The following is a 27,514-nucleotide window of genomic DNA, read 5'->3' on the forward strand; positions in this document are numbered from 1 at the left end:
GGCAGCTATCCTGTGCGTCTAGCGCTTCATTTGAGCCTGTATGCAGATATGTGTCTCAGCTAAAGCTCGGGTCACGCCACGTCGGATCACTTATATAATTTCCTTCATCAGAAAAATGATATAAGAAATTATGCAATTTACGCAATGCAAAGATGCAAGGTGTTTGCAAACCTTAATATGTGCAACTAGACCTGTGCAAGAAAGTACAGAATTTTAACTCAACTAGTTCGCCTCCTACTAATGTAACGATGGAACAATTGTTTGAAGAAACACTGCATTGATTTTGTACAGAATTTATATTGTTTTATTTAAAGGCCGATGTTCTTGTATATTTACCACCTCAATACTTCCTTTCAACTTATTTTTGATTGAGATATAAAGTGGAATTTATACAACACTATAAAAAGTGCACAAACGTTTTTAGCTTTGCCAGCTTTAATTCAGGCATTGTTTAGTTCAGAAATGTAAACAGCAATATGCATGACATTCTCCACATTGCAAGTGTCATTGCATTGCATTTTATACAGGTCATCTCTTGTTTTATTTATTTAAAGGCCAACAAATTAATTTTTTGAGAAGTGTCTTGTGCAATGTTCCATTAAATGTCACTCATTTTGACATGTTGTTATCATCTAATGCGATTACATTCAGACTTTTGAATTGTGACTTAAGTTCCCAAATATTTTTTTGCACAACAGTATTTTGTGTATCCATCCATGGAGATTATGATGCTCTTTTCAATGGTAAGAATAAACTGGACATATGCTTCATATTTCTGTTATGGGTTTCTAATGATGATTGTTTCCTCTCCACTGAGAAAGGTCAGCGAGGGTGAAAACGCACTGTAAACGGGAGGGGATAAAGTAGAGAGAAATAGATTTGACATTTCCTTAATAAATCCATCAGCACGCAAGCACAGATTGAAACGTCACTGTGACAGGATACGGATTACCCACAATGCTCACCAGGGGTCACAGCGTTGAACAAGAGGAGGCGATGCATACAAACAGCCATTTAAACTGACCAGACACTAGCTGTGCCATCAGAATGTTAGCATCAGAATGAGAAACTTGTGGGCTGTGTCCGAAATCGCCCCCCTATACCCTCAAATAGGGCACTAGTGAGGTGACAAACATTTGTAGTGGTCTCCGAAACCATAGTGGAGGTTATCGAGTGCACTCATTCAATCCCAAAATGCACCACAATAACAAAAGTACTGTTCAACATGATGTACACTCTGCGGCTAGAGTATACCCATAATGCACTATGACGGTCATGCCAAATGAGATAGACTCCAGTTATATGGCATGTGGAGTTTTAAAGATCTCAATATTTTCTCAGACTGTGCTCAGCCTCAGATTGGCCAAACGTCTGGAATCAAGCGTGCAAATCTCAATATGAATTTAAACATTCCTAATCAAATTCTTCTGAGATTATATGATCTGAGCTTCTGTCCACATTCATTTATACCTTTTGATACTATTATTATTGTAGTATGAAAAGGTATAAATGAGTGCAACAGTCACGTTCTGGAAGTAAAAACATATTTTTCTCCTTGGGGAAATTGATTTTTAACAATAACTTACAAACTTTTCAAGAAAGCCCTGCTGTGAGCTACGAGAATGTTAATTGATGGTATTTGCTCCCGTCAGCCTAGTTTAAAAATAATCGTGTTTAACAGCAGAACTCGAAGTGGAAAACTACATTACCCATGATGCTGTACAGAAAATTCCACCAGAGTCACCACAATCAAAACACACCAAGCTCCACCCACTCCCATGAAGCACTACAAATCTCAAGTCAGCCTCTCAAAATATTTGTGTATATGTTCATATATGCATACTTTACATAAAACAATATATTTTAAGTTTGTTACAATAATCAACATTTTTAAATGAGTAGTTTTATATTTCTCCATTTTAATTTGATTATGCAATGCTTCATTGGATTGTAGTTCTTTACTTCACTAAAACCAATAAATACCTTATATATTTTGTATTTTTGTCCAATTTAAAAAAAAAAACGTTTTTGCTTCAAATGAAAAGTTTGTAGTGTTGTGATTCACCTTGTTGGCTGGGTTCATGGCTTTTAACAATTAAATTAACATTTTTAAAATCCTTGTTTGAGAAATGAATGGAGAAAAAAAACTTCTGGAACCAGCGCTGCTGGAAAAGTGGGCGAGCGAGCACTAATGCACTCTAATGAATCGTGCGTGACTATTTAGCATTTGATAGAAATGCAAGATAAACTTCATACTTAGATGAAACATAACTGAGAAGAACTAAATGAAGTTTCCTGAGCTATGGAAAAGAAAAAAAAAATCCTCTGGCCATTGGCCTTGCAAAATGCAAAATGTTCTGAGTGCTTTTGAGCATATTAATAAGCAGTTGCTAGAGTCTAAAGAGACCCCCCTTAAGTCTCTGAAACAATAAAATATATTTTGAAGGAGGAACCTAAATATCAATTACATTTTCTTGTTCGCCTGCATCTGTGACCTTATATCACAACCGTACTGTGCTCGAAATCATCTCTGATTTGAAAAGAAAAATCTGAATCCATCCAATGCAGGAAAAGGAAATGATGTGAATGTAAAAAAAGCAATATTTTAGCTTGAACCTCTCATTGCACGATGCCCTGCGGTCATTAATACGTAATCTCTGGCTGATGGAGCCAGCTGTTCATCTGCACAACAGAGGCTGTTTAGAGGGCACCTTCTCCAGCGATAATCTCGCAGCTTTTGTGTGGTTGACTGACTGCTCGTGTTGTAGTGAGATTTAGCTGTATTCCCAGAGTGATGAGTGCGTGTGGACATGATGGTAAAGATTTTCTTTTTATAGGCACCTAAAAAAAAATCCTGCTAAAAGGCCTTGAAAGGTCAAATTGTGGGTCAAAATGTGGTCTGCTAAAATACCATCAGGATGTGACAAGATATGCTGCTGAAACAATAAAACAATTCAAGGATTCAAGGCCATATTCTACACCTACACCTACACCTTTTTTCCCTGACCGTTAAAGGGATAGCTGGCTACATGAAAAATGTGACTGTTAAAGGGATAGCTCACCCAAATGTTGTTCCCACCTCGTAAGACCTTCGTTCATCTTCGGAACACGAATTAAGATACTTTTGATTAAATCTGAGAGCTGGATCACTCCTCCATAGGCTTCTAAGGGATTGAAACTTGCCAGCCCCGAAAAGTTATTAAAGAAATCGCTAAAATAGTCCAAGTGACTACAGTGGCTCAATCTTAAGTTTATCAAGCGACGAGCATACTTTTTGTTCGCAAAAACAAACAAAAATAACGACTTTATTTAAACTATTCATTTCCTTCTCGGTGGGCCTCGAGTCAGTTCACTAGTTTAACAGCGTAAGCTTCTGTTGTTGTACGTCACACGCATCACCCACATGACCAGCGTCGGCCAATAGTGAGCCTACGTGTGAAGTAGCTCTATCACACTAAGTTAACTGACAAGAGGCCCACAGAGAAGGAAATTAATAGTTGAAATAAAGTTGTTATTTTTGTTTGTTTTTGCCTATGGAGGAGTGATCCAGCTCTCAGATTTCATTAAAAACATCTTAATTTGTGTTCCGAAGATGAACGAAGGTCTTACGGGGTTGGAACAACATGAGGGTGAGTAAATACTGACAGAATTTTCATTTTTGGGTGAACTAACCCTTTAAGACATTTATAATGTTACAAAAGATTTCTATTTACAAATAAATGCTGTTCTTTTGAACTTTCTATTCAGTGATTGGAAGGGTAGAGATTATTGAAGGGGAGGGGTGGAGAGGGGGTAAAAGCGAAAGCACGTGGCTTACATTAACTGTTGAATTTGTAAAAAAGTTATGAGGGGATTCCAGGGGATATTGTTCTTTTTGTGAGCTATGGTTTCTTCTGTCAAAATAAAATCTGTAATTAAGTTAATCCAATGGGTGAAATGGCAAGATGATTTCGATTTCCAGTTTTAAAAGATTATTTTTTTAGCGACTGCTAGAGAAACAAGGACTGGAGTTTTGTATTTGGAAGGGATAGAGGTATCTGAAGTATCTCCTAGGAGACAAAATGCAGCAGATAGTGGTACTCTGCAGTCCAGGATCGAGGATAGTGCATTGGTTAATGTGGTCCAGAGAGAATGAACAGGCTTGCAGAGCCAGGTGGCGTGAATATAGGTGTCTGAGCTCCCAGAGGTGCACTGTGAGCAGATGTCTGTGTCAGATAATCACATTTTGAATAGTTTGCTCTGAGGGATGTGGGTTCTGTGGATAGTTTTATATTTTATGAGTTGTAAATTGGTGTTAGTAGTCATAGAAAAGTTATTTTTTGCAAATCTGTGTCCAGAAATCCAAGTCAGGATACAGCGTGAGATCGATTTCCCACTTCCCACTTCCCCTTAGGCAGGTTTATTGTGGGGTTAGATGTGGCGATAAAGCTGTAGAGTTTGGATATAAGTTTTCTTGGGTGGTTGGCTACTTCTAATAACTGTTCACTGATTTTAGAAGGCTGTAGGGTGTTAGTTAAAGCTACTGTGAATTAAAAAATTTAAGCTGTTGGTAGTGGAGAAATTGGTCTCTCCTTATCCCGAATTTCTGAATAGTTGAGGTGAAAGGCATAAATTTATGATTTTCAAATATGTGGTGAAGGTGGGTGATGCCATTTTATTGCCATTTGGGGAAATAAATCGGTTCATTGTGAAGACGAAAGTCAGGGTTGTGCCAGATGGGGGTATACCTACATGGTGCTGGGGGTGATTTAGTGATTTTATTGGTTTTCCACTAGGCTGCCAGAGATGTTAGTATTGTAATGTTATGATAGAAGTCCAGTTTTTTGATTGACTGTGGTAGAAAGGGGAGGTCTGCGATTGAATTGGGGGAGCACAAGTATTGCTCAAGATCAAGCCATGGGTTAGAATGTGTCTGTTGTTGAGTCCATTTATATAGATACTGCAGTTAGTTCGCCAGATAATAGTGCATAAAATGTGTTGCTTCCAGGCGTCCTAAGTGTTTTGAAGTGTTGTAAGTGCTATCCTTGTTTTTTTTATTTTTCCAATAGAAGTGGGTTGTGAGGGAATCTATTTTTTTGAACCAATAGTCCGTTGGGGTAATCGGAATCATTGAAAATAGGTAATTGATCTGGGGACGTATTTTCATTTTGATTGTTGCGATACGGCCTATGAGTGTGAGTGGGAGCTTGTTCCATCGTTTATAATCATCTTCTATTTTCTTGAGGAGTGAGGCATAATTGAGGTTGTATAGCTCTGACAGCCTGGGGGAAATTGATATACCTTAGTACTTGATGTTACCCATATTGAGGGGAAGGGAAGGGTTGTGAGCTGCAGAATCCACATCGTCTCCTGATAACGGAAGTATAGTTTATTAGTTGCAGTTGATTGTGTAGTGACAGTTTATGAGAATTTGTTGATGACATTGAGCGCTTCGTTGAATAATTGGGTTTGAGTTTGCAAATAAATCATCTGCATATAGACTAATTTTGTGTTGAGAATTGTTGACTTGGATTCCTTTAATTTTGTTATTTTGGCGTATTGCTGCTGCAAGTGGTTCAATGAATATGGCAAAGAGAGATTGAGAGAGTGGGCATCCCTGTCTGGTTCCTTGGTGCAGAGTGAAACTTGGTGAAGTGATCCCATTTGTGACGACTGTGGCCCTTGGAGAAGTGTATAATGTTGCTATTCATTGGATAAAAGACTCTCCAAAACCAAATTTACGGAGGGTAGTGAATAAGAATGTCCAGTTGACCTTGTTGAATGCTTTTTGTGAATGCGTCTAGTGATACAACTATAGTTTTTTGTGACTGTCCTTGTGCAATACTGATAAGATTGAAAAGTCTACGGATATTGTCTGTTGCATTTCTGTTTTTGATGAACCCTGTCTGGTCTGGATGAATGCACAACTGTTTCAATCCTGGTTGATAGAGTCTTTGTGATTTTTTTCAAATCAGTGTTGATTAATGATAGTGGGCGGTAACTAGAGGGATGTGCTGGGTCCTTGTTGGGTTTCAGAAAAACAGTAATGAGCGCTGTATTCATATATGTGGGAATGGTACATGTGGTTTGGATTTCTGTGAGTAATTTGTTTTTCTAAAAAGTTTGATTGTTCTGTGGTTAATGAGGGAAGGTCCAGATTGTTAAGAAAAGAGTCAATTTCAGATTTGTTGAGGTTGGGTGCTGGTAATGTACAAAGAGCTGTAGAATTGGCGAAAGGTATTATTGATTTCTTGAGGGTCCTGCATGGTTTTACCTGAAGTGTTCAAAATGGATTACTATAATAATGAACATAAACAACTTAAAGAGCTCTGACCTGTACCACCTGACTGCTGCAGTTTCATTTCGCCGTTGATAGTGTTGACATTGTAACCTATAAATTCGAGTCACAAACCTCTCCAAGTATATCGTCATGTGTTTTCATGTCATCCAAATTATGGTAGTAATGTTGTGAACGCAGTATAAGCTGGTTGTTTTGGTTCAGGAGGAACAGTTAAAGGCGGCTGCTGTTTCGTTTGCGGTGCTCTGTGACTGACGTCTCTCTAACTCATTGCATGAACATAGCATGAAACACACTGATGACGTAGTTGATAGGTAGATAGGACCGAATGCAATTAGACAAACATTTTATGGTACGCCTTCCACATAAGACATATATAAATACATTGTAAAGAGACTTTCAAACAGCATAGCAAAAAAATTCTGGAACAAATCGCCTACCCTGCCTTTAATGTAGATTGTTTCAAAGAAGATTCACAGACATATACAGAAAAATAACAGAGTTAATTTCAGCTGCAGCTCTACAGAAGGCAATAGTGCCATTATTCATTCACTTTTTGTGTCAGTTCAATGTTGATTACTATGGGGATAGAATTGTTCCATGATTCCAAATAAATAGATTATGATCCACAAATAAATGTAAAGAGATTCGCAAAAATATATCAAATTCACAAATAAATAGATTAAGATCCTCAAATAAATGTAATGTAAATCACAAAGAATTATAAAACTCACAAATAAATAGAATGAGATTTGCAAATAAAAAATATATTTACAAATGTTGTTTATACAACGCCTGTGAAGAGACGACTCAAAGCCGGCGATATGTTATGCCATAAATTAATACATGATTAACTGACTGTATTTTTCTATGTACATTTCCGAAATGCACTTTCTGTAAAGCTGCTTTGATTGAGACAATGTGTATTGTGAAAAGCGCTATACAAATAAATTTGAATTGAATTGAATTGAATTTATACCACAAACACAACTCTGCCTGGCATTTATTTGTGAACCGTTTTTTGTGCATTTGTAAATCCCCTCACGCATTTGTGAATCGGTTCCTGTGCATTTGTAAATCCCCTCACGCATTTGTGGATTTTGAAACACTTCTAGCGTCGACGTGCAGACAAATCCACAAATAAGTGGACTCCACCCACCCTTTACCTAAGCCAATCAGATAACGGCCACATTGAGCTGACCAATCATAGCACGTTCTCGCTGCAACCAATCACGTTAGGCTTTACACTCGGGGTGGTCTTGCCCTGAAATAACTTTGCTCGTCCATCTGCATTGGCTCAAATAGGAAGTGTATAGACTAAGATCCATAATATTGCCTCAGTAAAATATGTTTAAAATTTGGATTTCGTTAGAGTTAGACCATGAGACTGTGTATCAAGCCAAGACACATTTTTATGAGCCTTTGAAAATGCCAGAGAAACAGCGCTTACGTTATGGGAACAATGCGTTATGGACGCATCACGCAGAGGTGGAAAGTAACGAATTACATTTACTCGCGTTACGTAATTGAGTAGTTTTTTTGTGTACTTCTACTTTTTACAGTAGTTTTTAAAATCTGTACTTTTACTTTTACTTGAGTACGTTTTCTTTGAAGTATTGTACTTCGCTACATTTGAAATCATATCCGTTACTGAGTAAAAAATAATAATACAAGGGGGAAAAAAATACCACACACTCCGGAAACTACTGAATTGATTGAAGGGCGGGAGAACAAACGCGCAAAAAAGGTGACGCAGACCCAGCTGAAGCTGAAAGCTAATTAAGCGCCAAGCGAATTATGGCCAGTATGAAAAGTAGGAAAAAAAGCGTGGTTGTCCTGGAGGATAGAAATCCAATTTGCAAAAAATGTGGACGCAAAGTGGCTGCAAAAAGAGGATATAGGACACCATCCCTCCTGCAGATAAAGGTATGTCCGATTTACGTGATGCAGCAGCAGAGGGAATCCCGGAATCCAGTCATGAAAATGGAATTCACTTAATGCAGATGTCACGTAAAACATGCAAAATAATGGATGGATGAATACACGAAAAGTAGAACTGTGCAATAAATCCAATCGCGACATGGTCTGTGAATATTTAGGCTAAGCACAAAAATACTGCATGTAAATATATAACCCTATTTGTTCTGCTGAGCTGCGTTTGTCTACTACTGAAGTACTCGTGACGTTCATGGTGTTTTCAGCGTCTCACAGACAATTTGAGGATATGAATACATGAACATTTCCAGAGCTGCTCTGAGAGAACGCCAAATGAGCATTTTCATAATTTTATTTGAGAAAAACCATTGTCAAATACACTTTGAAACAGGGCTTCACAACCCGTCAAAATAAAAGTTCGGTTTTACTAGGAGAAATTATGACAGAAATATATTACTATTGTAGGCATACAATAGAAGGTAGCCTATTTCTCAAAATAATAATAATAACAACAATAATAATACATTTTATTTGAACTTTTTGATTTTATTTTTTTTTGTCCATGGTTTAATTTAGTAAATCTGTTTTTGCAGCGCTTCCCCCAAAAATAAAAGGACACAAGTTTAAATTTACATTTGATAACCACCGTTTTTGATAATATATTTGGATTAAATCATAAAAAGTAGGGGTGTAACGATACCAAAAACTGACGGTTCGGTTTTCCCACGGTTTTGACGTCTCGGTTCGGTTCGGTTTAGAAAGCTAAAAAAAAAAATTTAAACAGTGGTTTAATGAAAAAATGGTGTCTTTGTCTTTAAATTAATCCAATTACAATTAAACGTTTTGCAAAGATTAAAAATCTGCTAATGCTGTATAGGGAGCCGCACATTACTATAACATTAAAGGTTAACAACAGAGCCTAAATTTAGATGCTATTTATTTTTTAGATATAATAATCAACACCAAACACATTGAATGAAAACATGTAAACTGAACAAAAGGCAGTTTTTGCATTAACTTTACTCTAATTTGTTATTGAAATATAATAATTTACACAGTTGCTGTCATTTTCATTAAAGATATTTTAAACGTACTTTAAATAATCAAGATATAATTAACAGGTTAAGTAAAATATAATATATAGGATAATATTGTGCATTTATTTAGTGCAAGAGTTAATTTCTCTAGGAACCAACAAGTTGTGGACACTGAATCACTTCCTGCTGAGGTAAATATAATGCTAGTGACAAGCTATGCAGTTTTATTGACGTCTTTCCGCTGCTGAAACACTGATTGAGCGATTACACGAGTTATGATGCCTTTCAGTAAGTATACTGTATTTTTCAACATACCTTCAGGTGTCCATTCATGTTTATTCTGTAACTGAGGAAGAGATGATCGCGTTTACTCGCGTTTACTCCGCGCTGCCGCTACTGTTACAACTGTTACAGTTACCGTGGTGACAGATAGTTTTAAACTGTGGGTACAGATTGTCAATTTACATCCATGTGGACAGATTGGTAAACTGTGCCTAGTTTTGTAAAACTGTGCACACGGTAGTTTATTTTTCTTCTGTAATGAAGCTTGGCTGTCCATCTAGTGAAAAATGTTGGTACTGCGGCCAAATAAAATCTTACTGAAAGCTCATTTTTTGAGATATCAACCTAAAATTTGGAACACAACTTCTTCAGATTTTTGGGTTACATTTTCTGGCAGTTTTAGAGTAAAATATATTTTGTAATATATATATTTTATATAAAATATAAATAATTATATTTTTATAATTTTATAATTTATAATTTTATAATTATAATTATATTATATTTTATATTTTCATAAACTCAAACTTGTATAACTTTTTTTCTGTTTCACTTTCATAATTTCATAATACTTCACTTCAACATTAATCTGGCAAATGTCTTCTTTAAAACAAGACCAACCATAGGTCTATATTCCAAAGCATTCTTGAATTACAACCATTTAAGTTTGAATAGGGATTTTCATGTCTATGCGAAAAAAGGGGGAGTGACAGTTAAAGGGTTAAACAATATCAAACTATAATATCTATATCTATAATATCTAAAATATAATTTATATATAAAAACTCTCCTACAGTCCAGTCACCATCAGTCGCCATCAGTCGCGACTCGCACGTATTTTCATTTAAACGTCACTCACTGACGTTTTCCTAACCAGAAAAAAACCCGATTGCCCTGCTCTGCCTCTGATTGGCTAGTACTCATTGCCATCTGGGTCAGAGCCAATTAGAAGCAGGATGTGGGTGGGAAAAAAACTCTGTGTATAGGGAAAGGGGAGAGACAGAGGGAACAGGCAAGACAAACTCCTACGTTTAAATAACATATAGAAAATATCTGCTTGACAACGAGCTGAGAACAAGCTCAAATAAGCAACTACACTTTAGAAACAAGCCCAAAAAAAAACGCGACCCGCGACTACCAATATTTGTAAGCGACTTTACAGAAAAACAAGCCCAAAGTCCCTTATAATAAGCGGACTTGGCAACACTGATTCCAGGTCCAACCAATGAGCCGGGCTGGGCGGGGCCGGGGTAGCTTGCAGGTCGGGGCGTGTTCGGTACGCCATGAGAGTATCGCTATTCGAATCGTGGGTTCTGTATCGCGGTTCTTCGGTTTGGTTCGAATATCGTTACACCCCTAATAAAAAGAAACATTAATTTTCTGAATAAAATACATTTCATAGGACAATATTATTCTTAAACATTTTAATAAATTATTAATGTTAAAAATAAGTTGTTAATCTAATTCATTATTAATTATCGAATTTAATTGATTAGACATGTTTTATTGAAATTTTAATAAACAAATTATTTCAAGTTTGTTATAATAAAAGCATTTGTTCAACCAAAAAAAATTCCTGTTTTCATTAATTTAACTGTCATTTTAACTGATGATAATAATAATAATACCCATAATTTAGTAATACAGTTTATTTATTTAACAATTGATTAATATTGTAAACCGTGATATTTTCTGAGACGTTACCATACTGTGAAAATCTTATACCATTACAACCCTACACGGGAGTTGTAAAAACAACTACCCCCGCTGTTAAAAAAGTTACTCAGTAACTTTTACTCTGAGTCAATTTTAAATGAGCTACTTTTTACTTTTACTTGAGTAGATTTTTATACCGGTACTTTTACTTGTACTTAAGTAAAATTTAATTGAAGTAGTAGTACTTTTACTTGAGTAGAATATTTTATTACTCTTTCCACCTCTGGCATCACGTTATTCATGATAAAACAGAAAAGCATCAATATGTTGCTGACTAATCAATAACTGGATCCAACCGCGTGATACATGCGCGAGTTTGTGTAATATTGGGGAAATTACTGTCACAACAGCTTTTCCCACTTCTTCATTCAAGTTTTAAATAGCAGGTCTGTGGATCTAATATAGGCTATAACATGCATTTAAAAGTGAAATGCCCAGCAGACAAGTGATTTGAATTTATCCGTTAAAACGCTTGATCACACATATAATATTTCATATGAATCAGACTTAATAATAGGCTACTGTATTGTAAAAGTTACTTACAGCATCCAATATAAATGCAAATATATATTTTTTTCAGCATTGCATTATCCACTCAAAACCCCAGTAGCCTACACGCTGTACATCTTCAATGATGGTCATTTGGGATGATATTTTGTATTCTACATAATATTTATGTCCTATAGCTAGCTATTTGTCACAACGATTGTGTTTTAAAAGACAAAATCATCCGTTTTGCAATTTATTACATCGTGTCTACCCCGTGTGAGGCTTTCTACATTGGACAAAGGAGCAAATGTGCAAATGATGTGTCCTCCTTGTAGTTGCCGCTACAGAAGAAGAACGGGCATCCGTTTACTATCAGTGAATCATCGTATCGCCCTCCGCCGCGTCCAGTAGACACTATCACGAATTATGAATTTTCATGTAGCCAGCGTAGTCAATAAAGAAGATTATACGTCATATATCTTCAGGTAAGAAAACAGACGTCATGAGCAAAATGTGTTAACATTGCAAACATGTTAGTTTTACATGATTTGAAACTGCTATTGACTCCAGTAGAGAGGGTGTTATGATGCTCGGGATCTGTGATGATCATTTGTGTGTAATCCTGAGTTAATAATAAAGAATAATAAATATAAAGAAGCCTTAAACTCCAACAATCTTTTGGAAACGGGGTGTTTTAACCACACAAACAGCTAATTTGAATGAAGCTCCCATTACAGCTGCTTTCAGGGGTGCAAATATCTGCAAAATTAATCAGATCCAGTTCTCGCCCCGAGTGTAAAGCCTAACGTGATTGGTTGTAACGAGAACGTGCTACGATTGGTCAGCACAATGTGGCCGTTATCTGATTGGCTTAGGTAAAGGGTGGGTGGAGTCCACGTATTTGTGGATTTGTCTGCACGTCGACGCTAGAAGTGTTTCAAAATCCACAAATGCGTGAGGGGATTTACAAATGCACAGGAACCGATTCACAAATGCGTGAGGGGATTTACAAATGCACAAAAAACGGTTCACAAATAAATGCCAGGCCAAGTTGTGTTTGTGGTATAAAACACATTTGTAAATATATATTTTTATTCGCAAAGCTATTTTTTTTATTTATTTTTTGTGAGTTTTATATTTTTTTGTGAAACTCTTTACATTTATTTGTGGATCTTAATCTATTTATTTGTGAATTTGATATATTTTCATGAATCTCTTTACATGTATTTGTGGATCATAATCTATTTATTTGGAATAATGGAACAATTCTACCCCCATAGATTACATCCAGTTCAATAGCAGTGCCAATGTAGCAAAATTAGTTAATTATGAAAAAGTCAAATCAGCAATAAAGCAGCTCTACAGAAGACAAGGGTGTCATTATCCAGCTCAAGTCTGTTAAACTTATCTCCGTCTGCTCTCCGTCAGTTTGATGTCCGGTCTGGCGGCGCTGGATGCAAAGTGTTCCAGTCGGCTGGGGCTCATCACGGTCTCCTACTACCTGTGGACCACCTTCCTCGCTGTGGTGGTTGGAATCGTCATGGTGTTGATCATCCATCCAGGTGGAATGGCACAGAAAGAAGATTCAGAGGACAGCGGGAAACCCATCATGAGCTCCGCCGATGCTCTCCTGGATCTCATACGGTGAGAAAGCCCTCATGTTTCTCCCTCATCATTCCATGGAACATGGAACACATGGTTCTCTCAAAGTTATGAAGAAACATTCTTTTAGAAACATTAATAGAATGTTTATTCAAAGTTGTCTGGTCTTTAATAACGTTCTCAAAATGTTAGCACAAAAACATTAATAGATCGTTCATGGAACGTTTTATTTGGATGTTTATCTCACATTTGTTAAATGTTACTAGTTGTTTCATATTGTTCAGAGAACATTTAAAGTAACATTCCCATAATATTTGCAAAATTTTAACGGAATGATCCCTTAACATTCTAATTACTAGGAAAAACATTTTAAAAAAATGAATAAATTAATTGAAAGTTCTTATTTTTGTTAGCTGTGGGAAATTGCCATTTTCATTATCAACAGTACCTGGCAAATAAAAACAGAATTTGATTTATGAATTACTAGCAACTTGGTTAGTAATATTTTACAATGAACTGCCATCACAGATACAATCTCCAGCAACCTGATTGTGTTTCGATCGAAGGTATAGCAGTCATAATCTCACATGAACTGTTTGAGAGCACTCGAGCGTCTAAATGAGTCACTATCTATTTTAAAACTATTTTAGATTTGAGTGTTTTTATAAATGCACAGTGAGCCTTAAACGTACTTGGACACTTAAGACAATTTTAATTATAATTGCATTGACCCTGCTTGAAGCAATTGCAGCCCTTATTTCTGCCTCCAGGAATCCACGTAAATTCCAACTAAAATAAATTACACTCCATCGTTACACACACTCCATCAGCTGAAGGTCATTTTATTAGAAACATAATGTAAATAGTTGTTTGTGTAGATAAAGCCATTTAAAAGACTCTCAAAATTCAGAACCGCTGGCAGGATTATTTGGTTTAATCATTTATTTAATTAAAATGACAGATAAAAATGCTTTGCAATGTCATAGTTCATTCCTGCCCACGTAAGAATGATATCCCAAAAAAAATCCATTTAACGCTCTGGTGCTGTTCAGTTATTTTTCACTGAAAAAATGCTACGTTTTGTTTTTAGAATTTTAGAACCAATGAGGTTCATTCTCATGTTACGCAGCACGTTTGAGCTTCAGCAAGAGGTTTGTTCTCGAGCATCAAGCAGGTTCGGTTCAACTTCTGTTTATGTTCGCTGATCAATGTTTATATGTGAATAAAAGCCTAAATCCAATCTGGTCATAATGTAAAGCGATCAATTCTCTTCATAAAATTTGGACTAAACCGCTCAATTCATATGGATTCGTTTTACGATCTCGACTCTTTAAACATTTTGAGGCATCAAAGTGGTAGTTGCGTAGGCTGCCAATGGAGGGACAGAAATCTCCCAGATTTCATTAAAAATATCTTCATTTGTGTTCCAAAGATTAAGTGAATTCATACAGGTTTGGAATTAAATGAGGGTGAGTAATTAATGACAGAGTCTTCATTTTTGTTTGAACTATCTCTAAATGGAATCTGAGTATTAACATTTTATATATAAAATTCCAAAATGTATTTGTTCAAGAACATAAATCCTTGAATTCATGAATTCACCACATAATAGGTCATGTAAAAATATTTTTCTATCTCTAAAAAGGTCAGCATCTGTCAACAGCAGAATCTTTTTTTTGTGTGACTATGAAGTTGGCCTTCTTTCATTGTGCTTTTTGTTTTCGTTCACAAACTGAGGTTCTGCAAGGACACTTTTTATGAAGGATACTATAAAGTGTGTGCATGTTATGCTTTTTAGAAATATCTCTTATTAAAAGCATTCAATAGTTCAAAGAAACTCAAGTACTCATCTAACTGTAATATATTGTATGTCCCTGAACAGAAACATGTTTCCAGCCAACCTCGTTCAAGCCACATTTCAACAGGTAAGAATCCACAGTCAGCCATGAATCATTAGTCACTCTCTTTATAATGTGTAAGGAAAATTTTTCAGTGAACCATCAAATGAATGCTTGCAAAACGAGAATCTGCGATTCAGATGCAGCCACTGCTTTTATTAACACCCGCATGATCACCAAGATGTGAATAATCATGCACTGCAACAATGATTTTCTTTTCCAGGATTTTTGTCTTGTTTTCCAGTACAAATATCTAATCAATCTTAAATCAAGATACATTTACTGGAGAACCAAAATGACTTAAGACATAAAATATTTTTGATCAAATTTAAGTGATTTAAACTTAAAACAAGAAAAAAAATTTGCCAATGGAGTAAAAAACAAAAACAAAAAACAATTTAAAGAGGCATTTGTTTTTCTCATGTCTTGAGTGTATAAACACTTTTTTGCTTCTCAAGTAAATGCATTTTGATTTAGGCATGTTTAAACATTTGTATTAAAAAAATAAGACAAAAAAACTGAGGTCAAGAATACATGACAGTGTTTTCAACTAAAAACAGAAAACGTTTTATGCGTTTTAGCCATTCAATTACACGACAATGGCATTTTGAAGGCCTGAATATTCAAACTTTTGAAAACAGGTTTCAAAGTGCACGTTTTTGAAAAGGACAGCGTTATTATCTCTGTGTAAACTACAAAAATGACAATTTGTGAAAGCGGTGCCGTTATGCATATTACGTGTTCAGTTTATGGTGTTTCTTTACAATGTGACATAGCCACCTACTGGCCTGGCAGCAGAATACAGCGACTTTAGTCGTTTTCACAGAGTGTGTACAGGGATCGATTTGACAACTTTGTCGTTTGTACACAAAAGAAAACGTAATGGAAAGATTTTTGCATTTGCTTTTGCGGAGCTTCTGCTTTGGTCACGAAGTGCTTGACAAACTGAAGTAAAATAAAAAGAGATTCATTCAAAAAAAATTCTCTTTAGTATCGTACCAACAGTGTGCCCATAATGAAGACGCCCAAGGCAACAGTAGCCACCAGTCTGATGGAGAGCACCACTCGCCGCACGCTCATCTACGGGATTCAGGACGATAACGGGACGGACATCCAGAACTTTCAGCTGGATCTTACTCCGCCTCCTGACGTGGTGATGCGAACGCTTCCTGGCACCAGTGAGGGCATGAACGTCTTGGGGATTGTCATTTTCTCTAGCACCATGGGTGAGAATACTGCAACAAATGACATATGTTAATATTATGCATAGATAATATTTTTATATTATATCTCACATTTGCATATCGCTGGTAATTCTTGCGCAGGCATAATGTTGGGCAGAATGGGTCCTAACGGCAGTGCACTGGTTAACTTTTGCCAAAGTCTAAATGAAGCGGTGCTGAAAATCGTTGCTATTGTCATCTGGTAAGATTTTTTTTTTCATATAAAAATGTATTTATTTATTTATTTATTTTGCTTTGATTTTAATATTAAAACATTACCTACTTAAACTTGTAAAGCCTAGCATATGAAGTGATAGTCAGAAAAATCTAGTTTATTGAACATTTAGACAAATTAGGAAAGAGTTTTTATGTATTTAGGCTCTTATGGCTCATGGACATAGATAGGCTCATAGAGTATGATATAGTGAGAATATGGAGCTCACACTCAAAGAGGAATGACTGAGCTGAGCAAAGACTGAGCAAAAATATGCAATTTTATGAACAAAGCTCTGTAGTTTTAAAACATATAATGTAATGCAATACAATTATTATTGAGAGATGAACAAATAAACCTTCCTCAAAAGCCTGATGGACCATATTTGATACATTTTAATGTTTCTATTAAAAATAATATGTATGGATAATCAAAGTAACCTAAGTTGCTTCAGTCCAGTAAGTGTTCATCTTGAAATATCACTAACAATAACAAAATTATTCTAAAGTTTACTTTAAAAAAAAAAAATCAGTAAAGAATTCATAGCAAAAAGACTAGCAATTATACTAAATGGCCTTTTACTTGCTAAAAAAATGTATTAACTATCAATCAGATGACAGAAGGCATTTGGTAGATCGTTCATGTGCAACAGGTTTTTCAGCAAGTTTTGATCATATTGATCATTTAGAGGCCTTAAAAACTTTTATTTGAAATATGATACAGTAGGCTTTATATGGTTAAGCAATAAAGCATAAGAGGATACATTTTGAATATATTGTTTCTGTGCAGGTACTTCCCATTTGGCATCGTGTTTCTGGTGGCCGGTAAGATTCTGGAGATGAGCGACCCGTCGGCGATGGGGAAGAAGCTTGGCTTTTACGCTATAACTGTTGTGATGGGCCTCATTCTGCACGGCCTTTTCATCCTGCCCAGCATGTACTTCTTCATCACCAAGAAGAGCCCCATCGTCTACATCCGAGGAATCCTGCAGGCGCTGCTCATCTCACTGGCCACGTCCTCCAGGTACAACATACACCAACACCAGTGAAGGACAAAAACAAACATCACATTCAAGTCGTCAAATCACCTTTATTTATATAGCGCTTTTTACAATACAAATTGTTTAAAAGCAGCTTTACAGAGATTACAGGAAAATAATGTTGTAATAATATTGTTGAATATAAAATTAAATGTCCTCAACTAAGCAAGCCAAAAGCCAATGGCGACAAAGGCCAAGAAAGGTGAAAAAGGTGACAGTGGCAAGGAACCAAAACTCCATCAGGATGCAGAATGGAGAAAAAAACCTTGGGAGAAACCAGGCGGGAGGCCAGTTCTCCTCTGGCCAACAAACGAACAGTGTATTATTATGTTTCAGGCAGCATTACAGGTCAGAGGTCAGATTGGATCGGAACATTATATTATGCAGTTCATCTGTTTGAAGACCGTAATCATCACGCGTGTATGAAGAGGAGTTTGTTGAGGATCAGTGCCGATGGCTGTCGTGTCGATGAGGCTTTCACAGGGGAGAGTCTAACTGACACAATCTCTGCTGACACTTCAGGGATGCGTTGTGGTCGTGTCAAGGCGCAGGTCCACCATCTGATCTGGATACGGCACGGGTCCGGCTGATTACAGTTAACCTCGGAATAAACAGAAAGACTAAAATTAGCGTAGATGCCATTATTTTTATGATGTAGTGAGTACATCAGGTGTTATAGGAAGTTTTCCCGGTTCCGGCTGACCTAATTTATACAGCCTAACAAACATTTAATTGACTGATTTGAATAATAGGAATGTATAGTGTTCTATGTGTATGCCAGGTTGAAGATATGTGTTTTTAATCTAGATTTAAACTGATAGAGTTTGTCTGGTTCCCGGACAACGCTAGGAAGACTGTTACAAAGTTCAGGTGCCAAATAGGAAAAGGATCTATCGCCGCCAGCAGTCGATTCCGGTTTTCTATTTTAATATAATTAATTCCTGTGATCAAAGCTGAATTTTCATCATCATTACTCCAGTCTTCTGTCACTGATTTGATCCTCAAGAAAAATGTATTATCATTTTCAATGTTGAAAACATTGAAACAAATATATATATATATATATTTTATGCATGCCTATTGGCTGACCAGCTTGCATGCCTATTGGCTGACCTGTGGCAAAAGCAGCAGCCTATCGACAGAGGCCCTGCGAGACATGACACCCAATGGGGCACTTCGCGGCCATATACGTCACGTCCCGCCAGAACATCTGCATCGCTGGATCCGGAGTGAACAGCCGCGCCGTCTGAGGAAAAGCATGCAGCGGGACAAGCCTTGAGTCTGAAGTCGCTGGCATCGCCGCCTTTAGCCGCCGTACCTCCTACGCTTTCCGGCGTCATATCCTTTCCATTCAAGTGTGTGTGTGTGTTCGCCGCTGCGACACACACTTTTTTCACTGTTTCTCTCCCTCCTGAAAGAGCTGCGTCCTTCTCAAGATGCATAGGTCCTGCGGCTCGTGTCGGGCCACACTCAGTGAAGAGGATCGCTATGTCATCTGCATTTCCTGACTGGGTGAGGATCAGGCGGCTCTCGCTCTCGTCGACGGCGCATGCCATCACTGTGAGCTACTGCCTATGGTGACTCTGAGGACTCGCCTGGCATCTTTCTCAGAGCCTGCACTTCAACCCGCTGTAGCGCCACGCCGTAAAAAGCGCCGTGCACAGCGCCAGCTTCTCCGGCATCGCTCGAGTCCCTCACCGACGGACAGCCGCTTCCGCCATTGAGGTTGACGAAACAGCCAAGGTCTGCTCTATCCTGGCATCAGATAGTGAGGATTGGGCAAGCTCTGTGGACCTCCCCCCTGCTATCCGCGAGCCTGCCGGGAAACGGGCAGGCATCGAGTCAGAGTTGATGCGTCTTCTCTCTCAAGCCGTCGGGAACCTCAGTCACAATCCAGACCCGCCCCTTTTCTTCCTGAACTTGGCCTCTCGGGCCAGGGTGCGTACCTCTGCCTCTGCTGCATTCTCCACCGTGGACGGTGCGAAAGACAGAGGATACCTTTCTCTTCCCCCAGTGGAAGCAGCGGTAGCTTCCCATCTCTGCCCGCCCTCTGCTGGACGGCGAGCTCAGATAACGCTACCATCTAAAGCCGAGTGACGTCATCCATGCACGGTCGCGCATACACCGCCGCCGGGCAAGCCGCGTCAGCACTACACACAATGGCCATCCTGCAGATCTTCCAGGCCGACATACTCCGAAAAATGGACGAGGAAGGCGCTGAATCAATCAGCGTTGCGGATTTACGGAGCGCTACAGACCTGGCTCTACGCGCTACGAAATCAGCTGCACAGGCCATTGAGCGGAACATGGCCTCTCTCACCGTGGCTGAGAGACATCTGTGGTTGACGCTGACTAAAATGACTGAAGTGGAGCGCGCTGTATTTCTCGACGCGCCCATTTCGTCAACTGGCCTTTTCGGATCTGCCGTCAAAGATTTCGCGGGCAGATTCCAAGAGGTTTAAAAAACATCGCAGGCTATGAAGCACTTCCTCCCGAAGCGCTCTAGTTCCGCAACAGGTCGCTCTAAACAGCCGCCTGCCAGGAGCTCCCAGCCGCAGCCTGCACCACCCGCCGCCGCCGCTGCTCAACGCCGCCAGGCCCGAGAACAGAGACCGCGCTCTCGCTCTACCGGACGCCGCCCCCCTCAGCGCGGGCCCCGGCCGAGGATCGAAATCAAGCCCGAGGTCTCAAAGCCTTCCTAGCCTCTCTAGGAAAGCGACGGTGTTCAAATCCCGCTGCGGCCGGGTTTTCACCAAAACATTTCGCTCGTCCAGTTCCATGCAATGTGACTGTTCCAGTGTATTTATCGGTCAACAAACCGGTTCATTTGCCCGCATGCCTGCACACAAAAAACATTTTTACGGCTACCCAGATAAATCCAATAAAGAGTGTATTTTCTGGTATTCCGGCCACTGCCGATGGAGTTATGAGTGGGTCGACATGAAATGCGCCTCGGCTCTGGAACCTTGGAAAATAGCCGACTGGTATCAGTCAGGCGTGAGTCTGGTGACTCCCTCGAGTGTGACGGTGGTGTCCACGGACGCCTCCACCTCAGGATGGGGAGCGCTGCTCGAGGGCAGACCGTTTTTCGGCCAGTGGTCAGAACAGGAGAAGCTCCTGCACATAAACTGTCTAGAAATGCTAGCAGTAGACAACACGCTACGGCGCTTTTGTCCCCAGATAAAAGGCCGCCATGTCTTAGTCCGGTCGGACAACATGTCAGTGGTGGCATACATAAATCACCAGGGTGGCGTCAGGTCCCGAAACCTTTACAGGCTGACGGAACGCCTCCTGGTCTGGGCTCAGCACAACCTTCTTTCACTGAAAGCAGCGCATGTGCCTGGTCGCCTGAATCTTGGACCAGACCGTCTGTCCAGAAACAATGTCCCAGCAGGGGAGTGGTCGCTGCACCCGCAGACGATCCAACTGCTGTGGGACACATTCGGCAGAGCGCAGGTGGACCTGTTCGCATCCCAAGAAAACGCTCACTGTCCGAACTTTTTCTCCAAGAGCAGGGATGTGCTGGCCCACGTATGGCCCCGCTGCCCCCTCTATGCTTTTCCCCCCGTCTCGCTCCTGCCTCGGGTGCTAGAACGGATCAGGGAAAACGGATGCCCAGTGCTTCTCGTGGCTCCGCTCTGGACAAACCAGAACTGGCTCCCAGTCTTGATGCGGCTCACCAGCACTGCCCCGTGGCCGATACTGGTGAGGAGAGACCTCCTCTCTCAGGCAAAGGGCTTGATTTGGCATCCTCACCCGGATTTATGTTTCCTACATGCATGGGCCATCAACGGGTACCCGCTAACCTCCCATAGGAAGTGTTAAATACAATCACGCAGGCTAGAGCCCCGTCTACTAGACAGCTCTATTCCTCGAAGTGGTCAGTATTCTCTGCCTGGTGTCAAGCTCAGGGCTTTTCACCCGCAGACTGCGGGGCTACGGAAGTGCTCTCCTTCCTTCAGGAGCTTCTGGATTAGGGCAGGACCCCATCCACGCTCAAAGTGTACGTGGCGGCCATAGCGGAGTTTGCAAAACCGACGTCTGGCCAGTCACTGGGGAAAATCGACCTGGTCGTGCGATTCCTCAGGGGAGCTCGGAGGCTGAATCCTCCCAGACCCCCCTCAGTCCCTGTTTGGGACCTTTCTACGGTTTTGGAAGCCATGAAAGGTGCCCCATTCGAGCCAATCCATTTGTCAGACATGAAACATCTGTCTCTCAAAATGGTATTCCTTATGGCTCTCGCTTTAGTGAAGCGTGTAGGGGACTTGCAAGCGCTTTCAGTAAGCGCGTCATGCATGGAGTTTGGGCCTAATGACTCGAAAGTCATACTCAAACCAAGGCATGGGTACATGCCCAAATCTCTCAACACACACCGTTCAGGCCCCAGGTTATATCCCTGTGCGCCCTCCCGGCTCGTGATGAGGAGGAGGATGCGAGTCTCCTCTGCCCTGTCAGGGCACTGAGAGCTTATGTGTCCCGCTCGTTGGTCTTCAGACAGACAGAGCAGCTCTTCGTTTTGTTTGGCGGGGGCTCCAAGGGACTGGCCGCATCAAAACAGAGCCTATCCAGATGGATAGTTGATGCCATAGAGCTGGCTTACACTTCTAAGGGCCTGCAGTGTCCTTTGGGTGTCAGAGCGCACTCCACGAGGGGTATGGCCTCATCGTGGGCGTGGTCTAGCGGGATCTCCTTGCAAGATATCTGTATGGCGGCAGGCTGGGCCTCGCCGTCTACATTTATAAGGTTTTATAACCTAGAGGTTCCCCCCTTACAGGCTAAGCTGCTGTCGGTCTAGAATTCAGTATTATCTGTCCCGCTGCGCCGGCGCAGAATACTGAGTCATTGCTAATGCACACTGATCGAGAGAACAGCTCCATGGGTGCTGAATAACCCATACTGTTACCCAGTTCAGGCTGAACAATTTCACCCTGTCTGTGTGGAACACTGTTAACATAACTAGCTCCTGTAGGATGCTATTTCATGGGGAATGATGCTTGCAGCCTCTCTTCCCCGACTCTCTGTGTGTCTATGGTGATTATGCACTATATGGGCCCGGGCTACTGCCCTTGGGACTTTAGTGTCGGATCCCAGTACGCAATGCGTGTTGCATTGTGTTCCCCATAGCGTAAGATATTCCGCAGTACTAGAGATACTCTCGTAAGAGAACGTACTCGGTTACTAACGTAACCTCGGTTCTCTCTAGAGAGGGAACGAGTACTGCGTATCTTGCCGCGCATACTACAGCTTGGTTCGCTTCAGCGATGAAAACCAGTTTGTATCATTCTATCGATCTGTATTTATATGAAATATATATTTTCCAAAAACACATATTACTCTAAAACTGAGATAGCCATAAATCTAAACAAGTTGTGTTCCAAATTTAAGGTTGATATCTCCAAAAATTAGTTTTTTGTAAGATTTTGTTTGGGCCTAGTACCAAACATTTCCACTTGATGAAATTCGCTTCCCATTCATTTCCAATGTGCTGATTTTGGACCGCCGACAGTACAGTTGTTTTTTTTAGGGCCATTTAACCTTTTCAAATCGTGTTTGTGTGTGTGTGTGTGTGTGTGTGTGTCTGTGTGTGTGTGTGTGTGTGTGTGTGTGTGTGTGTGTGTGTGTGTGTGTGTGTGTGTGTGTGTGTGTGTGTGTCTGTGTGTCTGTGTGTCTGTGTCTGTGTCTGTGTCTGTGTGTGTGTGTGTGTGTCAAAACCTTTACCCAGTTTCATGCCATTCCGATTTAGTGAAAAATTAAAAAACAAATTGAAATTTTCCCCTCAAAAATTACCGAACAGCACCAGAAACATGAGCACGTTTCTAAAAGTCTGGAGTAAAATTTCATAGCAATTTACCCATAAATTACAACACAAACATATTCATTTTAAAAGTTACAACAATGATCCCATACATTTTTCACTCAATGAACATGTTTTCTGCCATTCCACGGTTTGTGTCCCTGGAAAGTGAGTGTCTTGAGAGGTTTTGTGTATGTTTGGAGTGCTTACAGATTTCAGCACAAGCCTAAAGCTGTAATTTCAACATCATCAGGAGGAGGTTTTGACCCTTTGTCCAGGATAGAGAGAGGGAAAACATTATGAATATTGCACAAGCACTCATAAACATGAGAAATTTTATCAATGAATTTAGCCTTTTGTCAACACACTTTGCCAGAAGCTGCAATTTACATGTTTTGTCCAAAAGAAAAATGAATAAAAAAAGTATAATGCTTGTGATTTTTCTCTGTTGTGAAATATTATACACTTAAAAACATAACTCCACCACACAACACTCATCTGTAATTTATTGATGACAACCTCTGTCTTTAGTTGCATCATTTGAGTGTTTGCGCATGAATATATTGTTGTGTGAGGTCAACCGGTTATACATTATGTAGAGAATCTGTTACAAAAGGTGGTGAAATATTTAGGGTCACACGGAATTTGCAACATCTTTATTAGCATTTTCTACCTGGATTATGGAAATAAATATGTGGATTTTCTCAGAATGGCAAATTGTGTTTCTGATGGTAGCTGTATATATGAATAGATTAGCCACAGTACTAAAGCAATAAATCTAATAAACAAACAGGTGTAAGAACAAATCTAGAAGTGTTGAATTATAGAAGTTAGAATATGTTTGAGTTCATATTGATATCTTTTGATTGCAGACTTTGGTATTTAGGTAAAACTATGTTGTTAAAATCCCTTCTGAGTGTTATTTTAGTTTAATTGATATTTTAAATTAGCTTTTGACTTTAGTTTAATGAAGATTTTAGTTTAATATTTAGTAATTTCATCCTGTGCTTTTGTCATTTTATTAATTTACTTTTTGATATATTGCTATTTAGGTTTAATTTATTTTTCATTTGTAGTTTTAGTTAAATTTAGTTTAGTTTAGTTAAATTTCCTGGTAATATTTTTAGTGCTTCAAATTTCAATTTATTGCCAAGGCAACACACTGATTTTCATTTAGTTGAACTTTTTTTTTTATATTTTATATGATTTTATACCAGGTATATATTTTTACCAGAATATTACCAGAAATGTTTTAGGTTTAGTTAACAATTAGTAACCCTGAATGAGACATTAGGCGCGTTTCCATTACAGATTTGCGCAAAACTTTTGCGATTTTTTCTAAATGTCGACAAAAAACATTCAAAATGACGTCGTTTTTATTAACCGATGTTATGCGACTAAAATTTCATTTTTCTCCAGCAAGAAAAGTCCTTTATACTCGGAGCGGCACATATGAGGTGTTTCTGGGTGTTTCTCCCTCATTTCTGCTTCAAGGTCTTGATTGTGGCATTTCTTTGAGGTTTAGAATCCAGTATTCCTGTAATTCTCTTGTCTTTTGTCTCGTATTCTGTCCAAACATACCACGCCATCTACGTCAGGTGACCTGTAAATGCGCTAAAACCATTTCCATTGCAGTTTTGCGAAATATTTTTTTTTCGAATTGCCTGAAAAACCACCTCATGCAAGCGTAAATTTTTTTTTTTACGATAAATGTGAGTTTTTGCGAAATTGACGTGTTTCCATTGGGCGTATTTTCAATTCGCAATTTCAATTTGCACATTTTGAAGGGTAATGGAAACGTGGCTTGTGTCACGGTTACCAGCTCTGTCACCTGTTAGTCTGCACTACATGTCCCATCATCCTCTCCGGCTCAAACCTGCACTCACTCCACCATTAAGGCTGATTTATACTTCTGCGTCGGACCTACGCCGGAGCCTCTACGCTATACACTACACGTTGGTTTTCATTTATACTTCTGCTCGTTGTCCGCGTTGATGCACACAGAGGGAGCATGTGAAACCTGAGGGAGCGGTTTGAGCAGACCAATCACAGCGCTTGCGTCCGCGTAGAATGGACGCGTTGTTACATTTTTGGAGAGGTGCACGTCAGGGTACGCCAAAGGGTACGCGCGCTACGCACAGCCTACGGCGTATCTACGGCGTAAGTTCGACGCAGAAGTATAAATTGGGCCTTACCCGCACCTACCAGCGATCTGCATCTGCATCACCTGTATTCTGTTGATCAGTGTTCATCTGTGTGTGCATTTCGTTCCCTTCTGTTCAGTCTGTCTTGGTTCGTTCTACGTTGTATCTAGTGTGTGTGAACCTTCTGCCCATCTGTACCTGTTTTAGGATTATTATTGTAAGTAAACGCTTTGCATTAGGAGGACTTCTGACTCCTCGTCTTCTTCTGCCTGCACCACACACCGTGACAGACATGAGTTTTAACATGAGATCCTTTTTCATTTGCAGTTCTGCCACTCTGCCTATCACCTTCAAGTGCCTGCTGGAGAACAATCACATAGACCGGCGGATCATTCGCTTCGTGCTTCCCGTGGGAGCCACCATCAACATGGACGGCACAGCGCTTTATGAGGCGGTGGCAGCCATTTTTATCGCCCAAGTCAACAACTACGAACTAGACTTTGGCCAAATCATCACTATCAGGTTTGTTTGCACATTTAAGTCATTTACGTTTGTCAAAACATTTGTTTCTCTTTGATGTTTTCCCCCATAAAAGGGTTTTATTGAAATATAAAGTTCGGTCATGAAATTCTAGATGGCGGCTGTTGATTGGCCCTTAACTCAACCTGCTTGCAATAACACTAGTTTAGGGCACAGCTGATTGGTTCCTGCTGTATCAGTAGCCAATGAGCTGCTCAACATTCAAATACTTGGTTCACATTTGCTGTAGCAGTTGCAGTGCGCTTTTAGAAACCCTCCACCTTCCCCAGCTCCACCTGTATAGATCTGCTACTGGTAATTCATGTTCACTATATTGTAAAGCAGTAGCATGTCTTACTTGCTCACAGCAGCGTGTCGTGTCGTGTCGTGTGTGTATTAACAGTAGCAAGTCCCATACTTTTTCTACAGCAGTAACAGCAATAGCCAACAGCAATAGTAGCAGTAATAAGAGCAGTAGAAGCAGTGTAGCAGATCTATTCCACCAAGACCAAACATATCAATATTATCACAGCCATTACCATGGCAAAGACTCTGAGAGTTGTCATGACAGAACTAATATAAGTGCAAATATAATGAAATACTACTATACATAGACTGCAAGAGGCTGAATGATTGCAGTTAGCTCAAACTAAAATCATAAAATAATTGTTACTTGAATTAAATTTAACTTTAATTGAAATAAAATAAAACCTTAAACTCGGTTTATATTTGGCTAGTTGCCTAGGCAACATCTCTCATTTCATTTAGTATAACTTGATGCAGTAAAGTAACTAAAAGTAAAATACAAATGAATAAAAACTATAAAAAATGTACATTTAAAAAAACATTTTACATTTATAAAAACATTTAAAAAAATTCACACACACACACAACAAAATTAATTTAAATTGTTAATAAACATTATAATAGTATCTCAATAAAATAAAATAACACTGGTATGAGAGATTTATCACTATTTGACCCATCCACACATCAATCTGTTGACAAATCTAGCTAACTAGCTAGCTCTGGATTTACAGTATTTCGCACATGTATACAGATCTTCATGATCCAGAGACTGAATGAAACTGAAGAGACACTTTAATCCAGCTGCATGATTTACAAAAGAGCGTTATGTAATAGCAGTCCATTATTTATGCAATTGTAAAATTTTAGAGGAGTAACAGAATAACAATGCAAAGATTTTAACATTTCAAAGCTCTTTCCACATGTTTAAGTGGCCCTTCGATTTATACAAGTCAAACGAATTCATAGAAGTTGAAGTGCTTCAGTTTAAAGAATTTATATGCAATTTCAAGTTTCAAGTGGCTTTAAGTACTATGTA

At 39.2% G+C, this 27,514-nt stretch overlaps 1 protein-coding gene across 2 annotated transcripts in view; it reads left to right on the top strand.

Moving 5' to 3' along the window:
* Positions 1-27,514, top strand: part of slc1a7b (solute carrier family 1 member 7b) — a 97,282-nt gene that overhangs the window by 57,591 nt on the left and 12,177 nt on the right. For both annotated transcript variants that reach the window (XM_077218605.1, XM_077218606.1), the window contains 6 exons: positions 13,165-13,380; positions 15,221-15,263; positions 16,228-16,462; positions 16,562-16,661; positions 17,463-17,696; positions 25,978-26,172. In XM_077218605.1, the coding sequence (XP_077074720.1) occupies positions 13,165-13,380; positions 15,221-15,263; positions 16,228-16,462; positions 16,562-16,661; positions 17,463-17,696; positions 25,978-26,172 (1,023 nt within the window). The remainder of the gene's footprint in view (positions 1-13,164; positions 13,381-15,220; positions 15,264-16,227; positions 16,463-16,561; positions 16,662-17,462; positions 17,697-25,977; positions 26,173-27,514) is intronic.

Source organism: Siphateles boraxobius, unplaced genomic scaffold (genome assembly GCF_051911475.1).
Source record: "Siphateles boraxobius isolate OS27281-9 unplaced genomic scaffold, OSU_SipBor_1 77, whole genome shotgun sequence".
Classification (NCBI taxonomy): domain Eukaryota; kingdom Metazoa; phylum Chordata; class Actinopteri; order Cypriniformes; family Leuciscidae; genus Siphateles; species Siphateles boraxobius.